The following is a 23,205-nucleotide window of genomic DNA, read 5'->3' on the forward strand; positions in this document are numbered from 1 at the left end:
CATCACTAGGATAGTGAGCTGTTTACCTCTGCTGCACACTTCACAAATGCATTTTCAATTATATTGATCAACTTATTTGTGGTAATACTTGGTCTTTATTGTGGGTGCACTGTGGTCCTTGTTTAGTTTTGTTGCATACATGTACAGTCAAATACAAACCCCATTTCCAGAAAAGTTGGGGCATTTTCCAAAATGCAATAAAAACAAAAATCTGTGATATGTTAATTCACGTGAACCTTTATTTAACTGACAAAAGTACAAAGAAAAGATTTTCAATAGTTTTACTGACCAACTGAATTGTATTTTGTAAATATACACAAATTTAGAATTTGATGGCTGCAACACACTCAACAAAAGTTGGAACAGAGGCATGTTTACCATTGTGTTACATTACCTTTCCTTTTAATAACACTACTTAATCGTTTTGGAACTGGGGATACTAACTGTAGTAGATTTGCAATTGGAAATTTTGTCCATTCTTGCTTGATATAAGACTTCAGTTGCTCAACAGTCCGTGATCTCCGTTGTCTGATTCCCCTCTTCATGATGCGCCATACATTTTCAATAGGTGATAGATCTGGACTGGCAGCAGGCCAGTCAAGCACACGCATTCTGTCTACAAAGCCACGCTGTTGTAGCCCGTGCAGAATGTGGTCTGGCATTGTCCTGCTGAAATAAGCATGGATGTCCTAGGAAGAGACGTCGCCTTGGTGGCAACATATGTCTATCTAAAATCCTAATATACGCCTCAGAGTCAATGGTAACTTCACATACATGCAACTCACCCATGTCGTGGGCACTGATGTACCCCCATACCATCACAGATGCTGGCTTTTGCACCTTTCACTGATAACAATCAGGATGGTCGTTTTCATCTTTGGCACGGAGAACTCGATGCCTGTTTTTTCTGAAAACTAGCTGAAATGTGGACTCATCTGACCACAGCACACGGTTCCACAGTCTTTCGGTCCATCTGAGATGAGCTCAGGCCCAGAGAACTCGCCAGCGTTTCTGCATAGAGTTGATGTATGGCTTCCTCCTTGCATAATACAGTTTCAAGTTGCATTTCTGGATGCAGCGACTGACTGTGTTAAGTGACAATGGTTTTCCGAAGTACTCCCGAGCCCAGGTGGCTATAATTGTCACAGTAGCATGACAGTTTCTTAGGCAGTGCTGCCTGAGGGCTCAAAGATCACGCGCATTCAACAGTGGTTTCCAACCTTGCCCTTTACGCACTGAAATGTCTCTGAATTCTGAATCTTTTCACAATATATGTACTGTAGATGCTGGAAGACCTAAATTCTCTGCAATCTTGCGTTGGGAAATGTTCCTTTTGAACTGACTAACAATTCTCTCACGAATTTTGGCACAAAGGGGTGAGCCACGACCCATCCTTGCTTGCAAAGACTGAGCCTTTGATAGACGCTACTTTTATACCCAGTCATACCTCACCTGCTACCAATTAGCCTGCTTAATGTGGAGTCTTCCAAACCAGTGTTACTTGAATATTCTGTGCACTTTTCAATCTTATTTTAACTCTGTCACAACTTTTGTTGAGTGTGTTGCAGCCATCAAATTCTGAATTTGTGTATATTTACAAAATACAATTCAGTTGGTCAGTAAAACTATTGAAAATCTTTTCTTTGTACTTTTGTCAGTTAAATAAAGGTTCACGTGAATTAACATATCACAGATTTTTGTTTTTATTGCATTTTGGAAAATATCCCAACTTTTCTGGAAATGGGGTTTGTACATTCAACTCTGTTTAAAAAAATTCAAGGGCTGTAGAGGGAATACAAGGAACAGGTTCTAATCAGCCTTGAAGTCAAGCCATTTTATTGGCGAAAGGTCTAGTCTTTCACTCATTTTCTATCTTCAGGAATGAGTCATGGGGTACACCCTCTACAGAAGCAAACTGGAAGCTGTAAATGCATGCCTACTGTGCAAAAGTCAGCATGTTATACTAGCACATCAGCTGAAAGAGCTTCAAGATGCCTACTAGTACCTGAGCAACAAGGGCATTGAGGTACAATAGCTGATCACTCAAGCGGTTGCCTTGTAAAACAAGATACCCATTTTGATATGACCTTGCACCTTTTTTCGCAGCATTCTATAAACGTTACATTGATTCTGCATTGTTACTGCTTTACCTTATTCCACCTCAACACACCAATGATCTGAATCTGTATGAACAGTATGCAAGACAAGCTTTCCACTGTATCTCAGAACATGAAAATAATAAACCAATTTGAGGGTGTTTATAGCAAAGTTAGGTGGCGATTGATGATTAGTGGTGGGCTTAAAGGCCCCCATGTCACTGACAAGTCTGACAGCGGTTTCAAAATTGCATTTGCATTTTGGAAGGCAGAGGAAAATTAGAAGTTTGATAGAAGGCTGCAGAAGTGATAGGGGATTCTATAGTTGGAGGAGTAGTCAAGATTCTATAGACGTGAAAGAGACACCCAAATAGTATGTTGCTTCCTAGGTGCCAGGATCTGCTAAGTCTCTGATCAGCTCCATGGTATTCTGAAGAGGAAGGGTGAGCAGCCAGAAGTCTTGGTACATATTGGCACCAATGGTATAGGTAAGAAAAGGGAGGAGGCACTGAAGAGATTTTTGAGAGCTAGGTAGAAAGTTGAAAAGTAGGAAGTAGTAATCTCTGGATGCCATCTGTGCCACATGCCAGTGAGGGCAAGAATAAGGTAATCTGGCAGATGAATGCATGGCTGAAGAACTGGTGCAGAGGGCAAGGGTTCAGATTTCTGGATCATTGGGATCTCTTCGCGGGAAGACATGACCTGTACAAAAAGGACGGGATCCACCTGAACCTGAGGGGACCAATATCCTTGCAGGCAGGCTGCTAAAGCAGTTGGGAAGGTTTAAATTAAATATCAGTCTCACTACATAGTGCATAAAGGACAGGCAGATTGGGCAAAATTGCAGTCAGTGGGATGAGTTGCAGTTTAACTGGGCCAAAATTGAAAAGATGAATACAGGACTGAAGGTGATATATTTGAATGCACACAGTATATGGAATAAGGAAGATGAACTTGCAGCAGTTACAGATTGGTAGGTACTGTACAATGTTGTGGGTATGACTGAATGGTGGCTGAAAGATCATAGTTAGGAGTTTAACATCAAAGGATACACTATTGAAAGGATAAGTGGGGTAGTGGATCCGCTGGTTTAAAAAAAAAGAAATCAAATCTTAAGGTGACATAGGATCAGAAGATGTAGAATCCTTGTGGACAGAGTTAAGAAACTGCAGGGTTTTTTTTAAAAAAAGAAAGACTCTGAAGGGAGTTATACACAGGCCTCTAAAAAGCGCAGTTGCTATTACTGGGGAGGTGCTTGGGAAGCTGAAAGGTCTGAAGGTAGATAGTCACCTGGACCAGATGGTATACAACACAGGGCTGTGAAAGAGGTGGTTGAAGAAAGATCAGAGCTATTAATAATGACCCTTCAAGAAAGATTCTGGCATGGTTCCATAGGACTGAAAAATTGCAAATGTAACTCCACTTTAGAGTGGGGGGGGGGGGGTGGGTGGAGAAGCCAAAGAAAGGAAGTTTAGGCCAAATGGAGTCAATTGTTAAGGATAAGGTCTCAGGGTACTAGGAGACAGGGTAATATAGGCCAAGTCAGCATGGCTTCCTTAATGAAAAACCTTGCCTGAAAAATCAGTTGGAATTCTTTGAGGAAATAACAGGCAGGATAGACGAAGGAGACTGTGGCTGTTGCGTACTTGGATTTTCAAGCAGTTCATGTGAATGATTCCTGAAATGAAAGAATTACAATACGAGGAGCATTTAATGGCTCTGGGCCTGTATTTGCTGGAATTTAGTTTTGGGGGGGGGGGGGGGGTTATTTTTATTGAAACCTACTGAACTTCGAAAGCCCTAGTTAGAGTGGATCTAGAGATCTAGAGGGTGTTTCCCATAGCAGGGAATCTAGGATCAGAGAGCACAACCTCCAAAATATAGGGACGACTATTTAGAATGGAGATGAGGAAATTTCTTTGGCCTGTGATGGGTGAAATTTTGGAGGCCAGATCATTGGGTATATTTAAGATGGAAGGCGATAGGTTCTTGATTAGTCAGGGCATGAAAGGATATAGGGAGAAGGCAGGAGGGAAATGAATCAGCCATGATGAAATGGGTGTCACGATCTGAGGATCTAACCTGGTCCCAACATATCGATGTAGTTATAAAGATGATAAGCTAGCAGCTATACTTTATTAGGAGTTTGAAGAGATTTGGTATGCCAACAAATATACTCAAAAACTTCTATAGTTGGACCGTGGAGAGCATTCCGACAGGTTGCATCACTGTCTGGTACGGAGGGGCTACTGCACAGGACCGAAAGATGCAGAAGGTTGTAAATCTAGGCAGCTCCATCTTGGGTACTAGCCTACTAAGTACCCAGGACATATGCAGGGAGCGGTGTCTCAGAAAGGCGGTGTCCATTATTAAAGACCTCCAGCACCCAGGGCATGCTCTTTTCTCATTGTTACCATCAGGTAGGAGGTACCAAAGCCTGAAGGCACACACTCAGCAATTCAGGAACAGATTCTTCCCCTGTCATCCAATTCCTAAATGGACATTGAATCTTTGGACATTACCTCACTTTAAAAAAAATATACAGTATTTCTGTTTTTTGTATGTTTAAAAAAATCTATTCAGTACATGCAATTGATTTACCTGTTTATTATTATTTTTTAATTTATTTATTTTTTGCTAGATTATGTATTGCATTGAACTGCTGCTGCTAAGTTAACAAATTTCATGTCACATGCTGGTGATAATAAACCTGATTCTGAAATGGAGCAAACTCAATGGATCCAATGGCCCGATTCTGCTTCTGTGCCTTATGGTCTAATTATTCTATCCAGTGCTAGACCAGTGGATAGAAGCAATGAACAGATCAAGATTGATTGTTACGGAAAAGAGCAACACACAAGACGGTGGAGGAACACAGCACATCACTCAGCATCTGGGGAGGGAAATAAACAGTCGACCTATCAGGCTAAGCCCCTTCATCAGGACTGGGGGAAAAAAGGAGGCAGAAGTCAGAATGGGTGGGGGGAGGAAATGAATACGAGCTGGCAGTGATAAGTGAAACCAGGTGGGTGGGGGAAAGGAGGGGATGAAGTGAGAAGCTGAGTGATACAAAAGCAACAAAATGCTGGAGGAACTCAGGCCAGGCAGCATCTAGGAAGGGAAATAAATAGTCAATGTTTCAGGCCAATATCTTTTGTCAGGACTGAAACAAGGCTTGAAGATGGGCAGAATGGCACACATTCAGATGGAATAGATAGGGGTAAATTAGAATGATTTTAGTAAGGAATCAGTTATTCCTTAGAGGTTTTGTACACCAGATTAAAAAGTCATGAGCAGTTGAATTCCAGCAAATCATTAATCACTAAAGTTTATTACCATTACAGCCACTGAACACCCCTACAAAGTGAACTTTTTGTTCTAAAATTGCTCTTAAAATGGTGTACACTTGTGTGAATGCTGCTAATGTTGCTAAATGCCTATGTTACTGCAAGTTTTTGACTGCACCTGTGCATTGAACAAACAACTTAAACTTCGAAATAGCAAATCACATTGATGGCAAGCAGGGGGACTGAGGGAATTAGAGAAGCAAAGGCAATGAATGCTGGTACCCTTGGCTGAATGGGACAAACCAAAAACGAGTACAACAGCAATATTCAAATGCTTTAAATTATAAATTAGTATGTTCATTGGAGGAAGAGGAATCTGGAACAAAACTTCAAACCCAAGTACTGAAGGGTCTCAGCCCAAAATGCTGACTGTTTATTCATTTCCATAGATACTGCCTAACCTCCCCAGTTCCTCTAGCATTGTGTGCTGCCTCAAACCCATGGACTTAGAGCACTACAGCACAGAAACAGACCCTGCAGCTCATCTAGTCTGTGCTGAACTAGTCCCATTGACCCCTAGTTGGACCATAAGCTCTTCATACCCTTCCAATCTATGTGTTTATCCAAAGTTCTCAAATGCTCCAATTGAACCCACAGACATTTCCACTGGCAACTCATTTCTCACTCTTACCACCCTTGGAGTGAAGTTCCACCACCAGCCACCCAGCTTAAGGGTGAAATATTTAAGGGGGAAGCCTATGACCAAGTTCCTGCTATATCTGGAGGTCAAGTAGCATTTTTGAGCTGGGGTAGGGGGAAGGGCAGGGAGTCTGGGGGCAGGTGGAACTGGGGAAAGATATATGTAAGCAGACCAGAGGCAGATGCCACATACCTTTGGGGGGGGGGGGGGAGGGAGAAGAGAAGATTGAGATAGTAGCCTGAAGGTTAAGCAGGAAATACAAAGTTCAAAGTAAAATTATTAAAGTACATTCTGTATATTACGATGTACTACCCTCAGATTCATCCACAGTAAAAAAGAACAGAATCAATGAAAAACTACTCTAGGGGAAACTTCTTTAGAGGGTCATGAGAGTGTGGAATGAGCACGTGTATGCATATGAGCTGGATTTCAATATCCAAGAGTAGTTTGGATAGGTACATGGTTGGCAGGGGTATGGAGGGCTATGCTTTCAGTGCAAGCTAATGGAACTAGGCAGTTTATTATAAACCCACTGACTCTCACAGCTACCTGGACTGTACCTCTTCCCACCCTGTTACTTGTAAAAATGCCATTTCCTCCTCTCAATTCCTCTGACTCTGCTACATCCGCTCTCGGATGTGATTGGACTAGAAAGTTTAAATGGTTCACCATGGATTAGATGGGCCAAAGGGCCCATTCCTGTGCTGTACTTTTCTACAACTATGACAAAGACTGATAAACAGCCAATGTGTAAAGACAACTGTGCAATTACAAAGTATATAAATATACTGATTACAGAAATATAACAGGACATTGAAATGGTTTGCAACCAACAACTGAATATGGCAATTATGGACAAAGCATGTGTGCTCTGCAAATCTCAACTTGGTCTTGCCAATGCAGAGAAGGCACTGTTGTGATTAAATGCCAGAGATGAGACTGGAGTTAATCTCTGCCTCATCTGGAAGCTGCTTAGATAAAGAGATTGTGTTTCACACTTGTGGTTGCGAGGGAGGGTGAATGGTCCAGGATGGGAGTGGTCCCTGAAAAAAAAGGGTGGAAGAGAGATGAGGCTGGGGTGCATGAAGTGATGGCTCATAGGTGAAAGGTTGTATTTCATTTTTTGGGGGATGAGAACAGAAGTTTCAGTTGGAGGAAATGCACGAACTGCAACCACAGTGAAAAGGATACTGGGTCTCCTGAGAGGAGAATTTTGTTCTAGACTGGAAGGTCACATCTTGAGTATAGATGTAGTGGAGACAAACTGAAAGGATGGCATCTGCACAGAGTGCAAGAAGAGGTAATGGTCTACATAGCTGTGGATTTGTAGTAAATCAGCTGATCAAGGATAGCATGGAGGCATAGTGGTTAGTGTATCACTTTATAGCACCAGTTGTAAGGTCTGGGTTCAATTCCCACAGCTATCTGTAAGGAGTTTGTACTTTTTCCTTAAGACCATGTGGGCTTCCACCAGGTGCCATGGTTTCTTCCCACATACTAAAGATTGGGATTAGTAAGTTGTCAGTGTGCCATGTTGGGACTGGAAGCATGGTGCAGTTTGGACTGTTAGCCATTGACACAAACGTGTTACACCATTTTGATGTACATGTGACAAAGCTAATCTTTTATCCTTAATCAGATCCAGAAACTGGAGAGTGCTGGAAGGTGGTCCAACTGAATTTGACAGGAAGGTTGAATTTAGTAGCAAATCACTAGGCCTAGTTTAGGGGAAATCAACGTGGTTGGAGAACAGAAAGGGTTTGACAATTGATTTTTATTCCTATATTGCCAAACCCTTGAACCAAAGCTTAATTGGCTACAGTCAAATTTTACTAGAATGAGGTTTTAGCCTAACTAGACTGGAAACTTGAGTGCAGTTTATCTATAGTATTTGAAGGGTCAGAACAGAAACCCATTAGGAAAGGAGGAAATTCTATTTCTCAACAGCTGCCAAGTAACACATTAGGATAATTATGACATTTACCTAGATCTGTGCAGAAAACCTGAATGCAGGAAATTAGAAATTCAAGGGTACAAGAAAAAAAGATTTCAGCAGCAAAAAACAAACACTTCCCCCATCACCCCGCCCAGAGGATCTACATACACAAGATGATAACTAGTATGGAACAGTAGAATGTAGCATCAGTTTAAGCAGAAATTATATGCAATATACAGCTTTCAGATACCATTTTATCATCAAATTGCAGAACATGAAAGATAAGGTTTTGTAGGATCACATTTCTCAAACAGGGATGTGAAACTAGCATTATAACAATTTCACTGTTGAATGGAGATGGGTTCAAGCAAAAAGCAGTTTTGGCTTCCAAAAGCTTAAAAATATAGTTTGAATGGGGTCACATCACTTGAGTCAAACTGTAGTCTTCTGGTAAAAGTGGCTATAAGGCAGAGGTGAGAAAAATAAAATCAAAATTTGATCCTTAAATTCAAGCTGAACTGCAATTTTAAGGAAATTGTGCTAAAAGTTAATTTCCTGCAGCTTTGTTCTCCTAACCCATGTTTTATTTTTAACCATTTAAAGCCATTAAGCTTTTCTTCAGGAGTAATGTCAGGGCCATCATCTATACAGGTGACCAAATGAACCATTACATTACAGAATTTATAGCAGTTTCTGAGGACAGTGCTTCATGTACAAGAGGAAGTGAGATCTCACTGCTACGAAGAGCAACTTGTTACAAACCATCTGTTCAATCTATTCCTTCTCCACCCCCAAAACTAGAAGTCAGCTCAAGAATTCTACAGGCAAGCAAGAGGTTCCTGTACTGTTCAGACTAGTGTTCTGAAATCTCAGTCCATTGACATTAATCATGATCATTAATAGATCTTGGTGCAGAGATTTGGATCAGGATCAGGTTTGCTATCACTGATATGCATGTTGTGAAATTTGTTATTTTACAACAGAACAGTGCAATACAAAAATATTAGTATTAAATATATTAAAATAAACTAGTACAAAAATATAAAATAGTGAGGTAGTACTCATGATTGGTTCATTGTACATTCAGAAATCTGATGGAGGGGAAAAAGCTGTTGCTGAATTGTTGAGTGTCTTCAGGCTCCTGTACCTCCTCCCTGACGGTTCAATAAGAGCATGCGCTAGGTGACGAGGTCCTTAATGATGGATGTCACCCTTTTGAGACATTGCCTTTTGAAGGCGTTTGACACTGGTCAGTCTAGTGCCCATGATGGAGCTGGTCGAGCTTGACATGTCTGTGTACACAAAATGACGCCCAAAGTATTTTAAAGACAAATCTCACCCCCACCCATTATTTCAATACTATAGTTTTAAAACAGCAATTTCAGCAGTATGAAGTGTTTTTATAATTTCAAATTGAAGTTTCATTTATTGTAGCACATGAACTAATTAAATATTAATCCAAATCAAATTAGCTTTAGAGAAAGGAGTCAGTCTAGGTTTGGAGTAGGTATACCAGCACACACCGAGAATAGATTCCTCTGCCCCTTTGGAGCATTGCTTCTAGAGCAACATCTGCTGATGCAAGGGCCTGTGTTTTGATTCATCCCCAGCAGTTGTGACTGATTTATGGGCTGTTCAAAGGAATACAGATGGACATCCAATGCTGCTGGAAGATTATCTCGCTGGAAGCTGGCCTTTGGTCTGTTAGCACTTTGCAATGTCTAGAGAGGAATGCTCCCAAATGGCACATACCTGGCTGCAGGAGGATGTGCTGAGGGACACAATGAAGCTTTAAGCAGGGTTTAGTGGGGAAGGACCACAGTGCAGGGTTTTACTGGACAGGGAGGGACAAGGCTAGTTGAACAAACCCATGAATTACAAGACCATAAGATACAAGAGCAGAATTAAGCCATTTGGTCCATCAAGTCTACTCTGCCATTTCATCAAGGTTGATCCATTTTTCTCCCAGCCCCAATCCCCTGCCTTCTCCCCATAACCCTTCATGACTTGACCAATAAGGATTCTATCAACCCTTGCCTTAAATATACATAAAAACTTGGCCTCAACAGCTGCCTGTAGCAACAAATTCTACAGATTCACCACTCTGGTGAAAGAAATTCCTCCTCATCTCTGTTCTGAAGGGTATTCCTCTATTTTGAGGCTGTCCTCTGGTCTGACTCTCCCGCCATAGTAAACATCCTCTCCACATCCACCATCAAACCCTTTCACCATTTGATATGTAGTTATATACCATCCTAGGGGCTACAATTGGTACGGTGTTATTGGTTTTAAAAAATGTAATTCAATGTTAAATGCATTGTCTACAAATGTAAGAATGGAAAGTTTTATTTATAAAAGTATTTACACAAATAACGTTTATTTTTGGTATAAAAATGACCAAGTGATAGTGTGTTTAAATGTTAGCCCTCAGGCAGCAAGCCCAGTCCATTTGCTTAAAGATGGAGGTGTCTGGTGTCTGGCTTAATAGTCAATTGGCACATCTTTAGCCAATGGTGTCTATGTGACAGCTTGTTCTGCAGAAGTTACCACATTTCCCCAATCACAACTGACTACATTGCAAAAGTAGCACATAGTCAAGATTGTGAAAGGTGATGCAGAAACCCTTGTCTTTTCATTAGAGGTGTTTACAGGATCTGTTTGCGGAGGTGTTGCAACACCGCAGTTGAAAGATTATGCAGGAGTTTAGATCAGCATAATACATTTCAGAAGGAAAGTAGTGACCTCCCCCCTCCCTCCAGTGTGACTCTAGACAATTTTATTAAGCACTAATTATTTTGCTCAGTTTGAAGGCATGATGTCAGATTTGTTTATGTGAAGGTTCCAGCTGTGAGTAAGCAACACACTGCCTTCACAAACCGGCTTTAAAAAAAAGTGTTACTGAATGAATACCAGGCTCAATAGTTGGTTCCTACTTCCACCCAAAAAAAAATGCTAGTTCCTTACTACTGGAACACGTTTTAATGTCTATTATTGCAACCCATCTGGCTGCAGTCAAACAATGTTGTGGGGGGAAAAAAATGAAGCAACAAGCGCATTTAAAATTTAATGAACTTGAAGGTCTGCTTACAAAATCCTTCACTGAATATCAGAAGGCAGAGATCATACTAAATAACTAAATGCTGAATAGCTGCAGCAAAACATCATGGAGCAAGAGTTTGTCATACAGCAGATGGATCAGTTATCTAATCAATATATCTGCAAAGAGGCAATGTGCTGCTGGGCACATTTCTACACTGAAGACAGAACCACGTTTTGAAAGTTGATTACATTTAAGCAGAATAACTATACTGAAAAAAGATGCAAGGCTGCTAAACAGACCTCTTTTTCAGAGCTCAATTATTGGAAGCCATTACAAACATACTCATCAAGACTATCCCTGAGAGTCAGAACACAACCAAATTAATAGTTGTTAAATCCAGCATTAAGAAATAGAGGAAAAGGAGCTACAACGGGTGGAATTGAAATCTAAAACTAATTGACATGTAAAATAGTTTAAAGGATAGTATGAAAGTTATACATAAAGTGCATGTGAATATTACAGCATGGTTACAAAATAGATTTAAACAGGTTGAAAGGTCAACATTCGTGCTAGGTCAGGGTTTATTATCCGAACATGCTTCAATTATCAAAAAGCTACAGAACAAAGAATTGTAAGGGACAAGGCAGCTGGCTAATGGAATGGCAGATAATGAAGACAGGTACTCAAAGGCAGACTAAAGTACTCTTGTATGAAGCAGTGATACATCTCCTGAAAAGGGCAGAATAAACAGTGAGGAACACTTGTGCAGCAAGTATTCCTCACTGTCCCTCCCATCACATCAGGGGATGGTGGCCACTGAGACCTCTAAGACAGAGTCATAGAACACTACACTAAAGCACAGAAACAGGCTATTCAGCCCATCTAGTCAGTGCAGAACTATTTATCTGCCTCGTCCTACTGACCTGCACCTGGATCACTGCCCTCTATAGCCCTCCTATTCATGTACCCATCTCTTAAATGTTGAAATCTAATCCACATCTATCACTCCACTGGCATCTCACTCCACACTCCCCACCTTCTGAGTGAAGTTTCCCCTCATGTTCTTTTTAAACATTTCACTCTTAATTTGTGACCTTTAGTTGCAGTCTCACTGAAACTCAGTGCAAAGAGCCTGCATTTACCCCATCTATACCCCTCAGTTTTGTATACTTCTATCAAGTCTCCTACACTCCTTGGAATAAAGTCCTAACCCATTCAACCTTTCCCTATAACTCAGGTCCTTAAGTTCTGACACCAACCTTGCAAATGTTCTTTGCACTTTCAATCTTATTTACATCTTTCCTGTAGGTAAGTGGTCAAAACTGCACGTAATACTCTAAATTAGCCCATACCAACACATTATACAACTTCAACATAACATCCCAACTCCTGTACTCAATACTTTGCTTTGGAGGAATTTACAATACATCATTAATCAAAGATTCCAAATGCCTCTCTACCCACACACTATAACCAATGCAGCCCATGTAGTAGATGTTCCCTCCAATTCATGTTATGGAAATGCATTACAGCATACCTATTACACCCCTATAGAGGGGACAGGTTCTTATTAAACTATTTTGCATGACGTAAACCCTTAAATTGTCAACATTAACTTTTTAATTTCTTATCTTGCAAGATAAGAAATTAAGTTATTTATACATTGAGCTTAGGAAAATAGACAGCTATGGGTAACCCTAGGTAATTTCTAAAGTACATGTTTGGCACAGCATCATGGGCTGAAGGGCCTGTATTGTGCCGTAGGTTTTCTATGTTTCTATAAATTTAAAGGCAATTTTGTTCCTCAAACTGTTGTAACTGATGGTACATCATTCTGAACCCTTTAGGCTCAATAATCCACTATCCCGGCACAATTTAACTGATCTGCATATGGGAATAAGTTTTAACTGTCCCCTTTCTTACCGTCTGGCAGCTTTTAATGAACCAGGTTCACAAATAATAGTCGTAACATGATCTTGTCATCTTACCAAGGTAGGGAGCATCTTGCCCAACTTCAGCCACTAACCAAGTCAATTTGCTTTCTCCACAAACTTCAACTACACTAAAACTCTTTAAAAATCCCCAAATACAAATAATCTTGAAAGACAAAGATATTAAATGGACGCTGTATGGCATTGGTTTTTCCATGGAAGCCTATGAAAAACCTCTAGAAGCACTTTCCTAAAAATTAGTATGCCTATCCCTTTGAGCACAAGGCAGATTCCTGCAAATACAGCTTTGATAATATACTTGGACACTGGTTTACACTACATTAGTGATTTACTGGATTCATGGGGTGTTGGCAAGACATTTCAGAGCACCACAGCACAGAAACAGGCCATTAGCCCATCCAGTCCTTGCCAGCTTGGTCTTCTTTCTAGTCCCAGCTACCCAGATCATAGGCCTCCATACATCTCCCATCCATGTACCTACTTAAGAGAGATTAATGTTACAACTAAGCCTGCATCCACCACTTCTACTAGCAGTCTGGTCCACATTTGACCCACCCAGAGTTTCCCTTAAATATCTCACTTTTCACCCCAAATCTACAACCCCTAGTTCTAGTCTTACCCAAACTGAGGAGGGAGAAAGGAGTCTGCATGCATTCAGCCTATCTACATCACCTTAATTTTACATACCTCTAATATCTCCCCTCATTCTCCTGCAATCCACAAAGTAATGTCCAAACCTATTCAACCTCCCAAAGTGCAACACCTCACACTTGCACTAAATGCTATCTGCCATTTTTCCACTTGGTTCAGATCCCACAGCAACTTTGATAGCCTTTGTCATCATACACTACACCCCCAATCCTGGTGTCATCTGCAAATTTGCTGATCCAGTTTATCACATCCAAATCATTGATATACATGACAAACAGCAGATTCAGCACCAATCCCTGCATCAATTCCCAAGACACAAATCTCTAGTCAAAGAGACAACCAACTTCTACCACTCTCTGGTTTCTCCCACTAAACCAGTGTCAATTCCAATCCATTGACATTCAAGATGGAAGTAATCTACTTAACCTTCTGGACCAGACTTCCATGCAAGACTTTGTCAAAGGTCTTAAATTTCAAGTAGTCAATGTTCACTGCCTTCTCTTCAACCTTAACACCACCTTCAAAAAAGTAGGATAGGTTAGACATGACCTGTCACACACAATGCCTTGCTGACTATCCCTAATCAGTGGAGTCCAGTTAATTTGGACACTTATTTGGGACGACTCTTAAAGAACAAAAAGGAAAAAAAATAGCCAAGATTCCCTTCGTTTATTTAGGACACTAAATCACTTAATTGGGAAAGGAGATCATTGCCGAACAGTTTCTAACTAGCATCAGTCACACGCACACAAGTCTGTTCACTGGAGTGAACAGTTTTTTAAAATAGCATCAGATGCTTATGCTCATGTTCAAAGAGCAGTGATTTTTGTCACTTATAGCTGGTAAGAAATAAGCATTAAGATAATTCAGAACTATTTTGCTCAGTGGTTTCAAGCATTCAGGTTTGGAGTTGCCAAAAATGGCCAGGAGTGAAAATGAAACTGTTTCACTATTTCAACAAGTTAGGATTATGATGTATTTGAAGACATCATCAATCTTGAATGTCACAATGAAAATGAAGATTTGGAGAATGCAATCTTTGAAAGCATTATTTGAAGGCAGCCCATGATCTGCATTTGGTGTGTGCCGATTTTGGTCATTTGCAGTCAAAATAACAGTAACGTACACTGGATTAATTCATCCATCAATAGCTTTTAGAAACTCAGTTATGGTACTGTTGTAGGTTTAGGAGTGTTCTAATATATCATACATTTAAATTAAATACAGAACGTTACTCATTAAAAAACACTATTTCCATGAAACTTTAGCTAATTGGGGTAGCCACTTAATTGGGCCAAAATGTACTTGGCCCTGATGTGTCCCAATTAATGAAATATTTTTATCTTGTCCCTTATAACATCTTAACCATGACTGACATCTGGCTCACCAGTTTATTCTTAGAGCCTTTCTTAAGCAACAGAACATTAGCTACCCTCCAGCACCTCACCTGTGGTGAAGGACATTTTAAATATCTCTGCTAGGGCCTCTGCAATTTCTGCACTAGCCTCCTGCAAGGCCCTGGGGATTTATTTGTCCCAAGACAGCAAGCACCTCTTCTGTAATCAGTCCACATTTTGCTACTCTTCTGCATCAAATCTATAGGTTCTGCAGCTGTCTCTCAAGTAAATATAGAGATTTCTACATGCTACATACAGCCTAGAACTCAGTATCATGCCAGGGGAGGGAGAAGAAAAAAAAAAAAAAGCACCACTAAGGAGAGCAAGGTGCAACTTCACTGCTGCAAGTCTTTAATTCTTACTTCAGAAGGGCCTTGCATCACAGATGACCATTTATGAACACAATTTAGGAGCAGTGGGAGTCAGTGGGGAAAGTATACTCTTGGTACAGTTACAGTAAAGAGCAGGTTGCTAGTTTACTTCAGTCAGAGGTAATAGCTTACTGGCTCAAAGTCCAACTTCAGTTAAAAAAGTTGCATAATACCTTAAATGAGGGCATTTCACTATAAGCAAAATTTCAGATTTGGCCTAAATTACTTCAAATTTTAAACTTTTGTTCACATCCCCAGTAATATAGTACAGATGATTACGTATATAGCTATTCAAGTCAGTAATAAAATGGCTTGTGACCAGCAAGCTAATAACAGTTTTAATAGTGAAGGTGACATTTAGATGTCAAAATTACCTTACCCTGAATCGCCCAAGATGATGACTTTCAGCAAAACTTTCTTCCTAGACGTCATCTTTCAAAGCTGGAAGAGAGGTAGACAGTTTAGACAATTCTCTCTTTGTTGCTCATTTAAGCATTGAGATTTTGCCTTCATTTTGCTGCAAACTCTGCAATTACTGTATGCTACTGAGTTAAATTTAGAACTCTGGTATAATTATCACGTCATTTCCCATTGGGAAAACACCCAATTGGTTGGGGGTGGGGGTGAATTGAGTGAGTTGAATGCTTCAGTGACCTTTGCATAAATGGAGCCATCACCCCTACATTTTCAAATTTATGCATTTGCAGTGACATTATGATTGCTGTATGTTCTTCAAGGACTGTTGCCTCAGAAAAGCTGCTTCCATCATCAAGGGCCCCCACCATACAGGACATGCCCTCTTCCTATTGTTACCATCAGGAAGTACAGAAGTCTGAAGACACACAACAATTCAGGAACAGTTTCTTTCTCTGCCATCCAATTTCCAAAAGGACACTGAATCCATGAACACTACTTTGCTACTTCTTACAGAGTGTTTTTGCACTACTTTTCTTAATTTTACATATATACATACTGGAATTCACTTTTTCTATATTTATTATGTATTGCAATTGCACTGCTGCCACAAAGTCAGCAAATTTTAATACATTAGCCAGTGACATGAAACTAGATTCTTAAGTACAATATTATACCATTAGACAAAAGTAGAATTGGGCTATTCTGTCCATTAATTTGTCCTGTCATTCCATCATGGCCGAGTTATTATTCCTCTCAACCCCATTCTCCGTTTAACTTTTGATGCCCTGACTAATCAAGAACCTATCAATTTCCACTTTAAATACCCATTGACTTTGCCTCCACAGCCATTTTTGGCAATGAATTCCACCAATTTACTACTCTCTGGCTAAAGAAATTCCTCCTTATCCCTGTTTGAAAGGGACATCCTTCTATTCTGAGACTATGCCTTCTGGTCCTAGACTCCCCCATATTTCACTTTTTGAAACATCCTATATAAATCAATGGCATTCAATAAAATCAGTAGCAGAGGAAGACCATTTGATTTGCATCTTCTCAATGAACACTTTTCTAGTCTCATTTCACTGAACATGCATTCAGTTCCCTTTTCAAAGAAATGGCCACAAGGTGATGGACCCCATTTCAGATCTAATTTTCATCCACATCACCAAATCTTCAGGAAGGTCAATTTATCAGTATCATGACGACTGCAGGGTCACAGTTCAGCTGACAGGTGCAAAGATCAAGTCCAAGCATTCCTAATCAAACCAACTATGCAAAGTTCGCAAGTACTGCATTTTCAACTGTAAGTAACAAAAATTAGCCAATGCTCAAATGCTTTTCCCAGGAACTTGACAATCTCCAGCTTTTTCCCCTCTCAACTTCAATTTTTTTTGAAAAGTTAACCTGTACAAAGGTGCACTTTAAAATTTAATAGCAGGCCAGCGATTCTTGGCAGGCAAATCTGCACTTAATTCTGTGAAGGCAATGTGTCAGACAAACCAATTGAAAACTTAATTTTAGATCTGAAAGGGACATCAAACCATGGGATCCTAATTCTTCTCCTCAAATCATTCAAGGATGGGGTGATTGGAAAGGATGCTAGTTGGACAATTTACACATGCCTATGGTGTAATATTAAGTTTGCATCTTGCAGGCTGCTTGTAACCCTGGATATTTTTTTTTTAAAAAAGGCCATACATAGCAGCTATGAGCTTGAGAAAGAGAGTATAAATGCACAAATGCTTTCCCGTAAGATAAGCTGAGCGGGTGACAGTAGCCTTGGTGTGGGGAAACATTGTGCCTTGTGCTTCTTATGGCACCTGCAAGATAAGCAATTAGAAAGAGTGACTATTTACCAGGGCAGCAGACTTTGGGTGGTGGGCTCGTGCCTGTCTGTATCCAGACATAGTAGCAATTAAAACTGTTATATGAACAATTTAGACTGATAACGTTAACAATACTCATCTGTAGAGAAACTAAGGAGGGTGAACCCACATGTATCTGTGTACGTGACTGCATGATATAAAAAGAACTGTATTTGCTTCAGGAGGCAGAGACCCTGGAAGCAGCCTCCGAGAGAGACTGCTTAAGAGGGTTCTCTCAAGTAACTTGCTAATAACGAGTTAAAGTTACTTTCACCGTAGTACGTGGTGTCTTTGCATCGGGTAGATCGAAAGAAGTTTATAACAATGGGGACCCTCCGTTGGTCAGGATTGGCCATGGATATCAAGTCATAGCTATTTACATAATACACAAGCCAGGGCAGTACAATGTTGCCCATGCAGCAAGCTCCCCCTTTCCACACAGCTGATGGAGTAGAATTGGCCCATTGAGATTGCTATGCCATTTCCTCTCAGCCTAGTCTCCTGCCTTCTTCTCCCTCAGACCAATCAAGAATCTATCAACCTGTCTTAAATAAAGATGAAGACTTGGCTTCCACAGCTGCTTGTGGCAACAAATTCCACAGATTCAGTATATTGTGGCTCAAGAAATTCCTCATCTCCATTCAAAAATGACACCCCCTCTATTCTGAGGCTGTGTCCTCTGGTCCTAAACTCTCCCACATCCATCTTGTACATCAGTCAATGAAAGCAAGCATGCAGGTGCAACAGGCAGTGAAGAAAGCTAATGGCATGCTGGCCTTTATAACAAGAGGAATTGAGTATAGGAGTAAAGAGGTCCTTCTGCAGCTGTACAGGGCCCTGGTGAGACCCCACCTGGAGTATTGTGTGCAGTTTTGGTCTCCAAAATTTGAGGAAGGACATTCTTGCTATTGAGGGAGTGCAGTGTAGGTTCACAAGGTTAATTCCCGGAATGGCAGGACTGTCATATGTTGAAAGATTGGAGTGACTGGGCTTGTATACACTGGAATTTAGAAGAATGAGAGGGGATCTGATTGAAACATAAGATTATTAAGGGATTGGACACGCTGGAGGCAGGAAGCATGTTCCCACTGATGGGCGAGTCCAGAACTAGAGGCCACAGTTTAAGAATAAGGGGTAGGCCATTTAGAACTGAGATGTGGAAAAACTTTTTCACCCAGAGAGTGGTGGATATGTGGAATGCTCTGCCCCAGAAGGCAGTGGAGGCCAAGTCTCTGGATGCATTCAAGAGAGAGTTAGATAGAGCTCTTATAGGTAGCGGGGTCAAGGGATACGGGGAGAGGGCAGGAACGGGGTACTGATTGTGCATGAACAGCTATGATCACAGTGAATGGCGGTGCTGGCTAGAAGGGCCGAATGGCCTACCCCGGCTCCTATTGTCTATTGTCTATCCACTACCTTGGCCTATCATCATTCAATAATTCAATGTCATCCCTCAATCTTCCAGACTCCAGTGAACACAAGCCCAGAGCCATCAAACACTCTTCATCTGGCAAGCCAATCAATCCTGTAATCATTTTTGTGAATCTTTGCACCCTCTCCAGTGTCAACACATGCTTTCTAAGATAGGGGCAAAAACTGTTCATAATACTCCGTGAGGTATCACAAGTGCTTTGAAAAGCTTCACCATTGACTCAACCTGCAAATTAACCTTGGGGAATCCTGCACAAGGCCTCACAAGTCCCTCTGCACCTCAGTCTTTTTTTTAAGAAAGAGTCATCTGTTAAAGTGCATGACCATACACTTCCAGACACTGTATTCCATCTGCCATTTCTCCCAATCTGTCCAAATCCTTCTGTAACTTCTCTACTTCCTCAAAACTACTTTCCCCTCCACCTATCTTCATATCCAAAAAGGAAAGGCAGAGACCAATAAAGCTTGACACTAGTGGCATTGCAGGAATTACCAGTCAATGTTGACCTCAACATAGGACTGCCTTATTTTCAGACAAGTTCCAGATTTTTCCCTTCAGGTTTTATTTCAGAACTTTCCCCATGAGTGGGTATAGTTGCAAGGCAGCAGAGATTTGACATTAATTTTCCTTCTCCTAGTTGAGCTGCCAACCTGAAATGACTAGATAAGAGTGCATGTGGAGAGGAGGTTTCCTATGGTGGTGGTATCCAGAACTAGAGGGCACAGCTTCAAAACTGAGGGGTGACCTTTTAGAATGGAGGCAAGGAGGAATTTTATATATATACACGTGTGTGTGTGTGTGTGTGTGTGTGTGTGTGTGTGTGTGTGAGAGTGTGTGAGTGTGAGAGTGTGTGTGTGAGAGAGTGTGTGAGTGTGAGAGAGTGTGTGTGTGAGAGAGTGTGTGTGTGAGAGAGTGTGTGTGTGAGAGAGTGTGTGTGTGAGAGAGTGTGTGTGTGAGAGAGTGTGTGTGTGAGAGAGTGTGTGTGTGAGAGAGTGTGTGTGTGAGAGAGTGTGTGTGTGAGAGAGTGTGTGTGTGAGAGAGTGTGTGTGTGAGAGAGTGTGTGTGTGAGAGAGTGTGTGTGAGAGTGTGTGTGTGAGAGAGTGTGTGTGAGAGTGAGTGTGTGAGAGTGAGTGTGTGTGTGTGTGTGTGTGTGTGTGTGTGTGTGTGTGTGTGTGTGTGTGTGTGTGTGTGTGTGTGTGTGTGTGTGTGTGTGTGTGTGTGTGTGTGTGTGTGTGTGTGTGTGTGTATACATACATATATATACACACACACACACACACAAAAGTTAGAGTAGTAAATCTGGAATGCTCTGCCACAGACTGCAGTGGAGGCCAGGTCAGTGGGTTTATTTAAGGGAGAAGTTGACAGTTTCTTGATCGGTCAAGGGATTAAAGGATATGGCAAGAAGGCAGGTGTGTGGGGTTGAGCAGGATCCAGGATTAGCCATTATGGAATGATGGAACAAGCTCGATAGGTTGAATGGCCTAATTCTACTCCTACATCTTTGGTTGTGGTTAGTCCACGAGCCACATCTGCCCAAAGTAATTGGCTTCAAGCTGCCAGTAACTCACCTTTGCCTCCTCTCCATCAGTAGCAATGATTCCACCAGGCTTAATGGCCAACATGAAGGGCAGGTGCAGAATTTGGTTGTCAGAAGTTATGTGAGACATGCCATTGGGAGCATTTAATAGGTAGGAGCTTGTCCCCACTACCACCCTAGCTATAACAACCTTAAGGAACCATGTGCCTAAACATATTTTAATCCACCACCCATTGTCTTCAAAGTAATTAGTCTGTATTAATTCAGAACCACAGGCTGATTTGCCATGCATTGGATAATGAAAATTGAAGTGTCTAGATAGATTGCATCATTTGAAACAATCAATAGGCAGTTTCACCTTCTTTACAAACTTAAGACACTGAAAGCAACCTTTCACCCAATGGGAATATTTAGCCCCAAGTTGCTCATTACTTGTCATATTAACTCAAACTATGTTTAGGAATTCAATTACATTCCTATAAACACTGGTTCTTTGATAAAAATACAAGGCATAGAAGCAGAATTAGGCCATTTGGCTTATCAAGTCTGCTCCACTATTTCATGACTGATCCATTCTTGTCTGATGCGTAGTGTCAGGATTGGTCTCCTTTCGGATTAACCGGGTCACGGTATGAATGTTCCTAACTCAACCCTTGTTTTTTTTTTTAAAAAGCTGAGTGGCAAGCTCGGTGCTCAACCCGGCACGGATGGAAAGCCTGCCCTCGCAGGGGAGGGGGGCCCGAATGGGTTTGAATTTAGGAGCCTTTGCTTCCAAAGTCCGGCACTGATGCCACTGCGCCACCAGTCGGCTATCTCTATTGAGGTCCTCTGGTCCTAGATTCCCCACTAGAGGAAACAGCCTTTCCATATCCACTATCTAGGTCTTTCAACATTCATTAGGTTTCAATGAAACGCCACCCCTTCCCATTCTTAATTACAACATTAGTCCCAGAGCCAAACACTGCTCATACCCATTTATTCCAAGAATAATTTGTGAGCATCACCCCAAACCCTCTCCAATGTCAGTACATCCTTTAAATAAGGGGCCCAAAACTGTTCACAATACTCCCAAGTGATGCCTACTGGTACCTTATAAAGTCTCAGTATTACACCCTTGCTTTTATATTCCAGTCCTCTTGAAATGAATGCCACTATTGCATTTGCCTTCCTCTCCACCAACCCAACCTGCAAATTAACCCTTCGGGAATCTTGCACAAGGACTCCCAAATCCCTTTCAGAACCCTGGCATGTAGCTCATCTCTACCTTCAGACTTTTCAGTTTCTAAGCACTTTGCCTTAGTAATAGCAAGTGCACTGACTTTTGCCCCAATACCCTTGAACTTCCCATTGTGCCAGCATCTTCTATACTCAAGACTGATGCAAAACACTTATTCAGTTCATCTGCCATTTCCTTGCCATCCATTACTACCTCCCCATCAACATTTTCCAGCAGCCCAATATCTAAACCCCTTTTACTCTAAGCAAATTAAAACTTTGTATTTCCCCCCCTATGCCTCTTTTAGTTGCCATCTGTTGGTTTTTAAAGCTTCCCAATCCATTAACGTTTGCTGTTATGTGCCCTCTTCTGCTTTAATGGGGGCTTTGACTTCCTTTGTCAGCCAAGGTTGTGTCATCCTGCTTTTAGATAGATAGATAGATAGATAGATAGATACTTTATTCATCCCCATGGGGAAATTCAACTTTTTTCCAATGTCCCATACACTTGTTGTATGAATACGTCTTTGGGATGTACTTATCCTGCGTCTTCCAAATTGCTCCCAGAAACTCCAGCCACTATTGTTCTGCCCCACTAGCATCCCCTACCAATCAATCCTTGGCCAGCTCCTCTCTCGTGCCTCTTAATTCCTTTGCTCCAATGTAATACTGATCCATCTGACTTGAGCTTCTTTTCAAATTGCAGGGTGAATTCTATCATATGATCTTGAGGGTTCCTTTACCTTAAACTCCCCAAATAAATCCAGTTCATTACACAACATTCAATCCACAACAGTTTATCCCTAGAATGTTCAACTGCAAGCTGCTCTAAAAAGCAGTCTCAAAGGCATTCTACAAATTCCCTTGGGCAAAATCAAGGTGGTGCCGAATCCCAATCTACCAGCACACTGAAATCCTCTTATGATTATTGTAACATTGTCCTTTTGACATGTCTTTTGTATCTTCCACTGCAATTTCTGCCTCTCATCCTGGCTACTATTTTGCGTTTAACTTCCACTGGGGAGTTTTTAAACACTAGCTGTTCCTTAGCTCTACCCACAAGGTTTCTACAATTTTCAATCTTATGTCATGTCGTTCTATGGATATAAATGATTTTTTTAAACCCCTGGGCCTACCTACTGTCCTTTCAACATGTATCCTTGGATGTTAAGCTAAAAATATATAATCTTTTAGCCACGACTCAGTGATGCCAATCTCTAGTGTGCTACAAGATCTGTCTTCTATATGAATGCACGCAATATACAGAGTAACACCTTTAGTACCATCACCCTTTGATTTTGTGTCC

The 23,205-nt window shown here is 41.1% G+C and overlaps 1 protein-coding gene across 2 annotated transcripts in view; it reads right to left on the reverse strand.

Annotated features, from left to right (window-relative positions):
* Positions 1–23,205, reverse strand: part of LOC140741699 (ras-related protein Rab-7a) — a 48,399-nt gene that overhangs the window by 11,628 nt on the left and 13,566 nt on the right. For both annotated transcript variants that reach the window (XM_073071988.1, XM_073071987.1), the window contains exon 2: positions 15,810–15,871. In XM_073071988.1, coding sequence (XP_072928089.1) covers positions 15,810–15,862 — 53 coding nt within the window. In that variant the 5' untranslated portion in view covers positions 15,863–15,871. The remainder of the gene's footprint in view (positions 1–15,809; positions 15,872–23,205) is intronic.

This window comes from Hemitrygon akajei, chromosome 19 (assembly GCF_048418815.1).
Source record: "Hemitrygon akajei chromosome 19, sHemAka1.3, whole genome shotgun sequence".
NCBI classification, from domain to species: Eukaryota; Metazoa; Chordata; class Chondrichthyes; order Myliobatiformes; family Dasyatidae; genus Hemitrygon; species Hemitrygon akajei.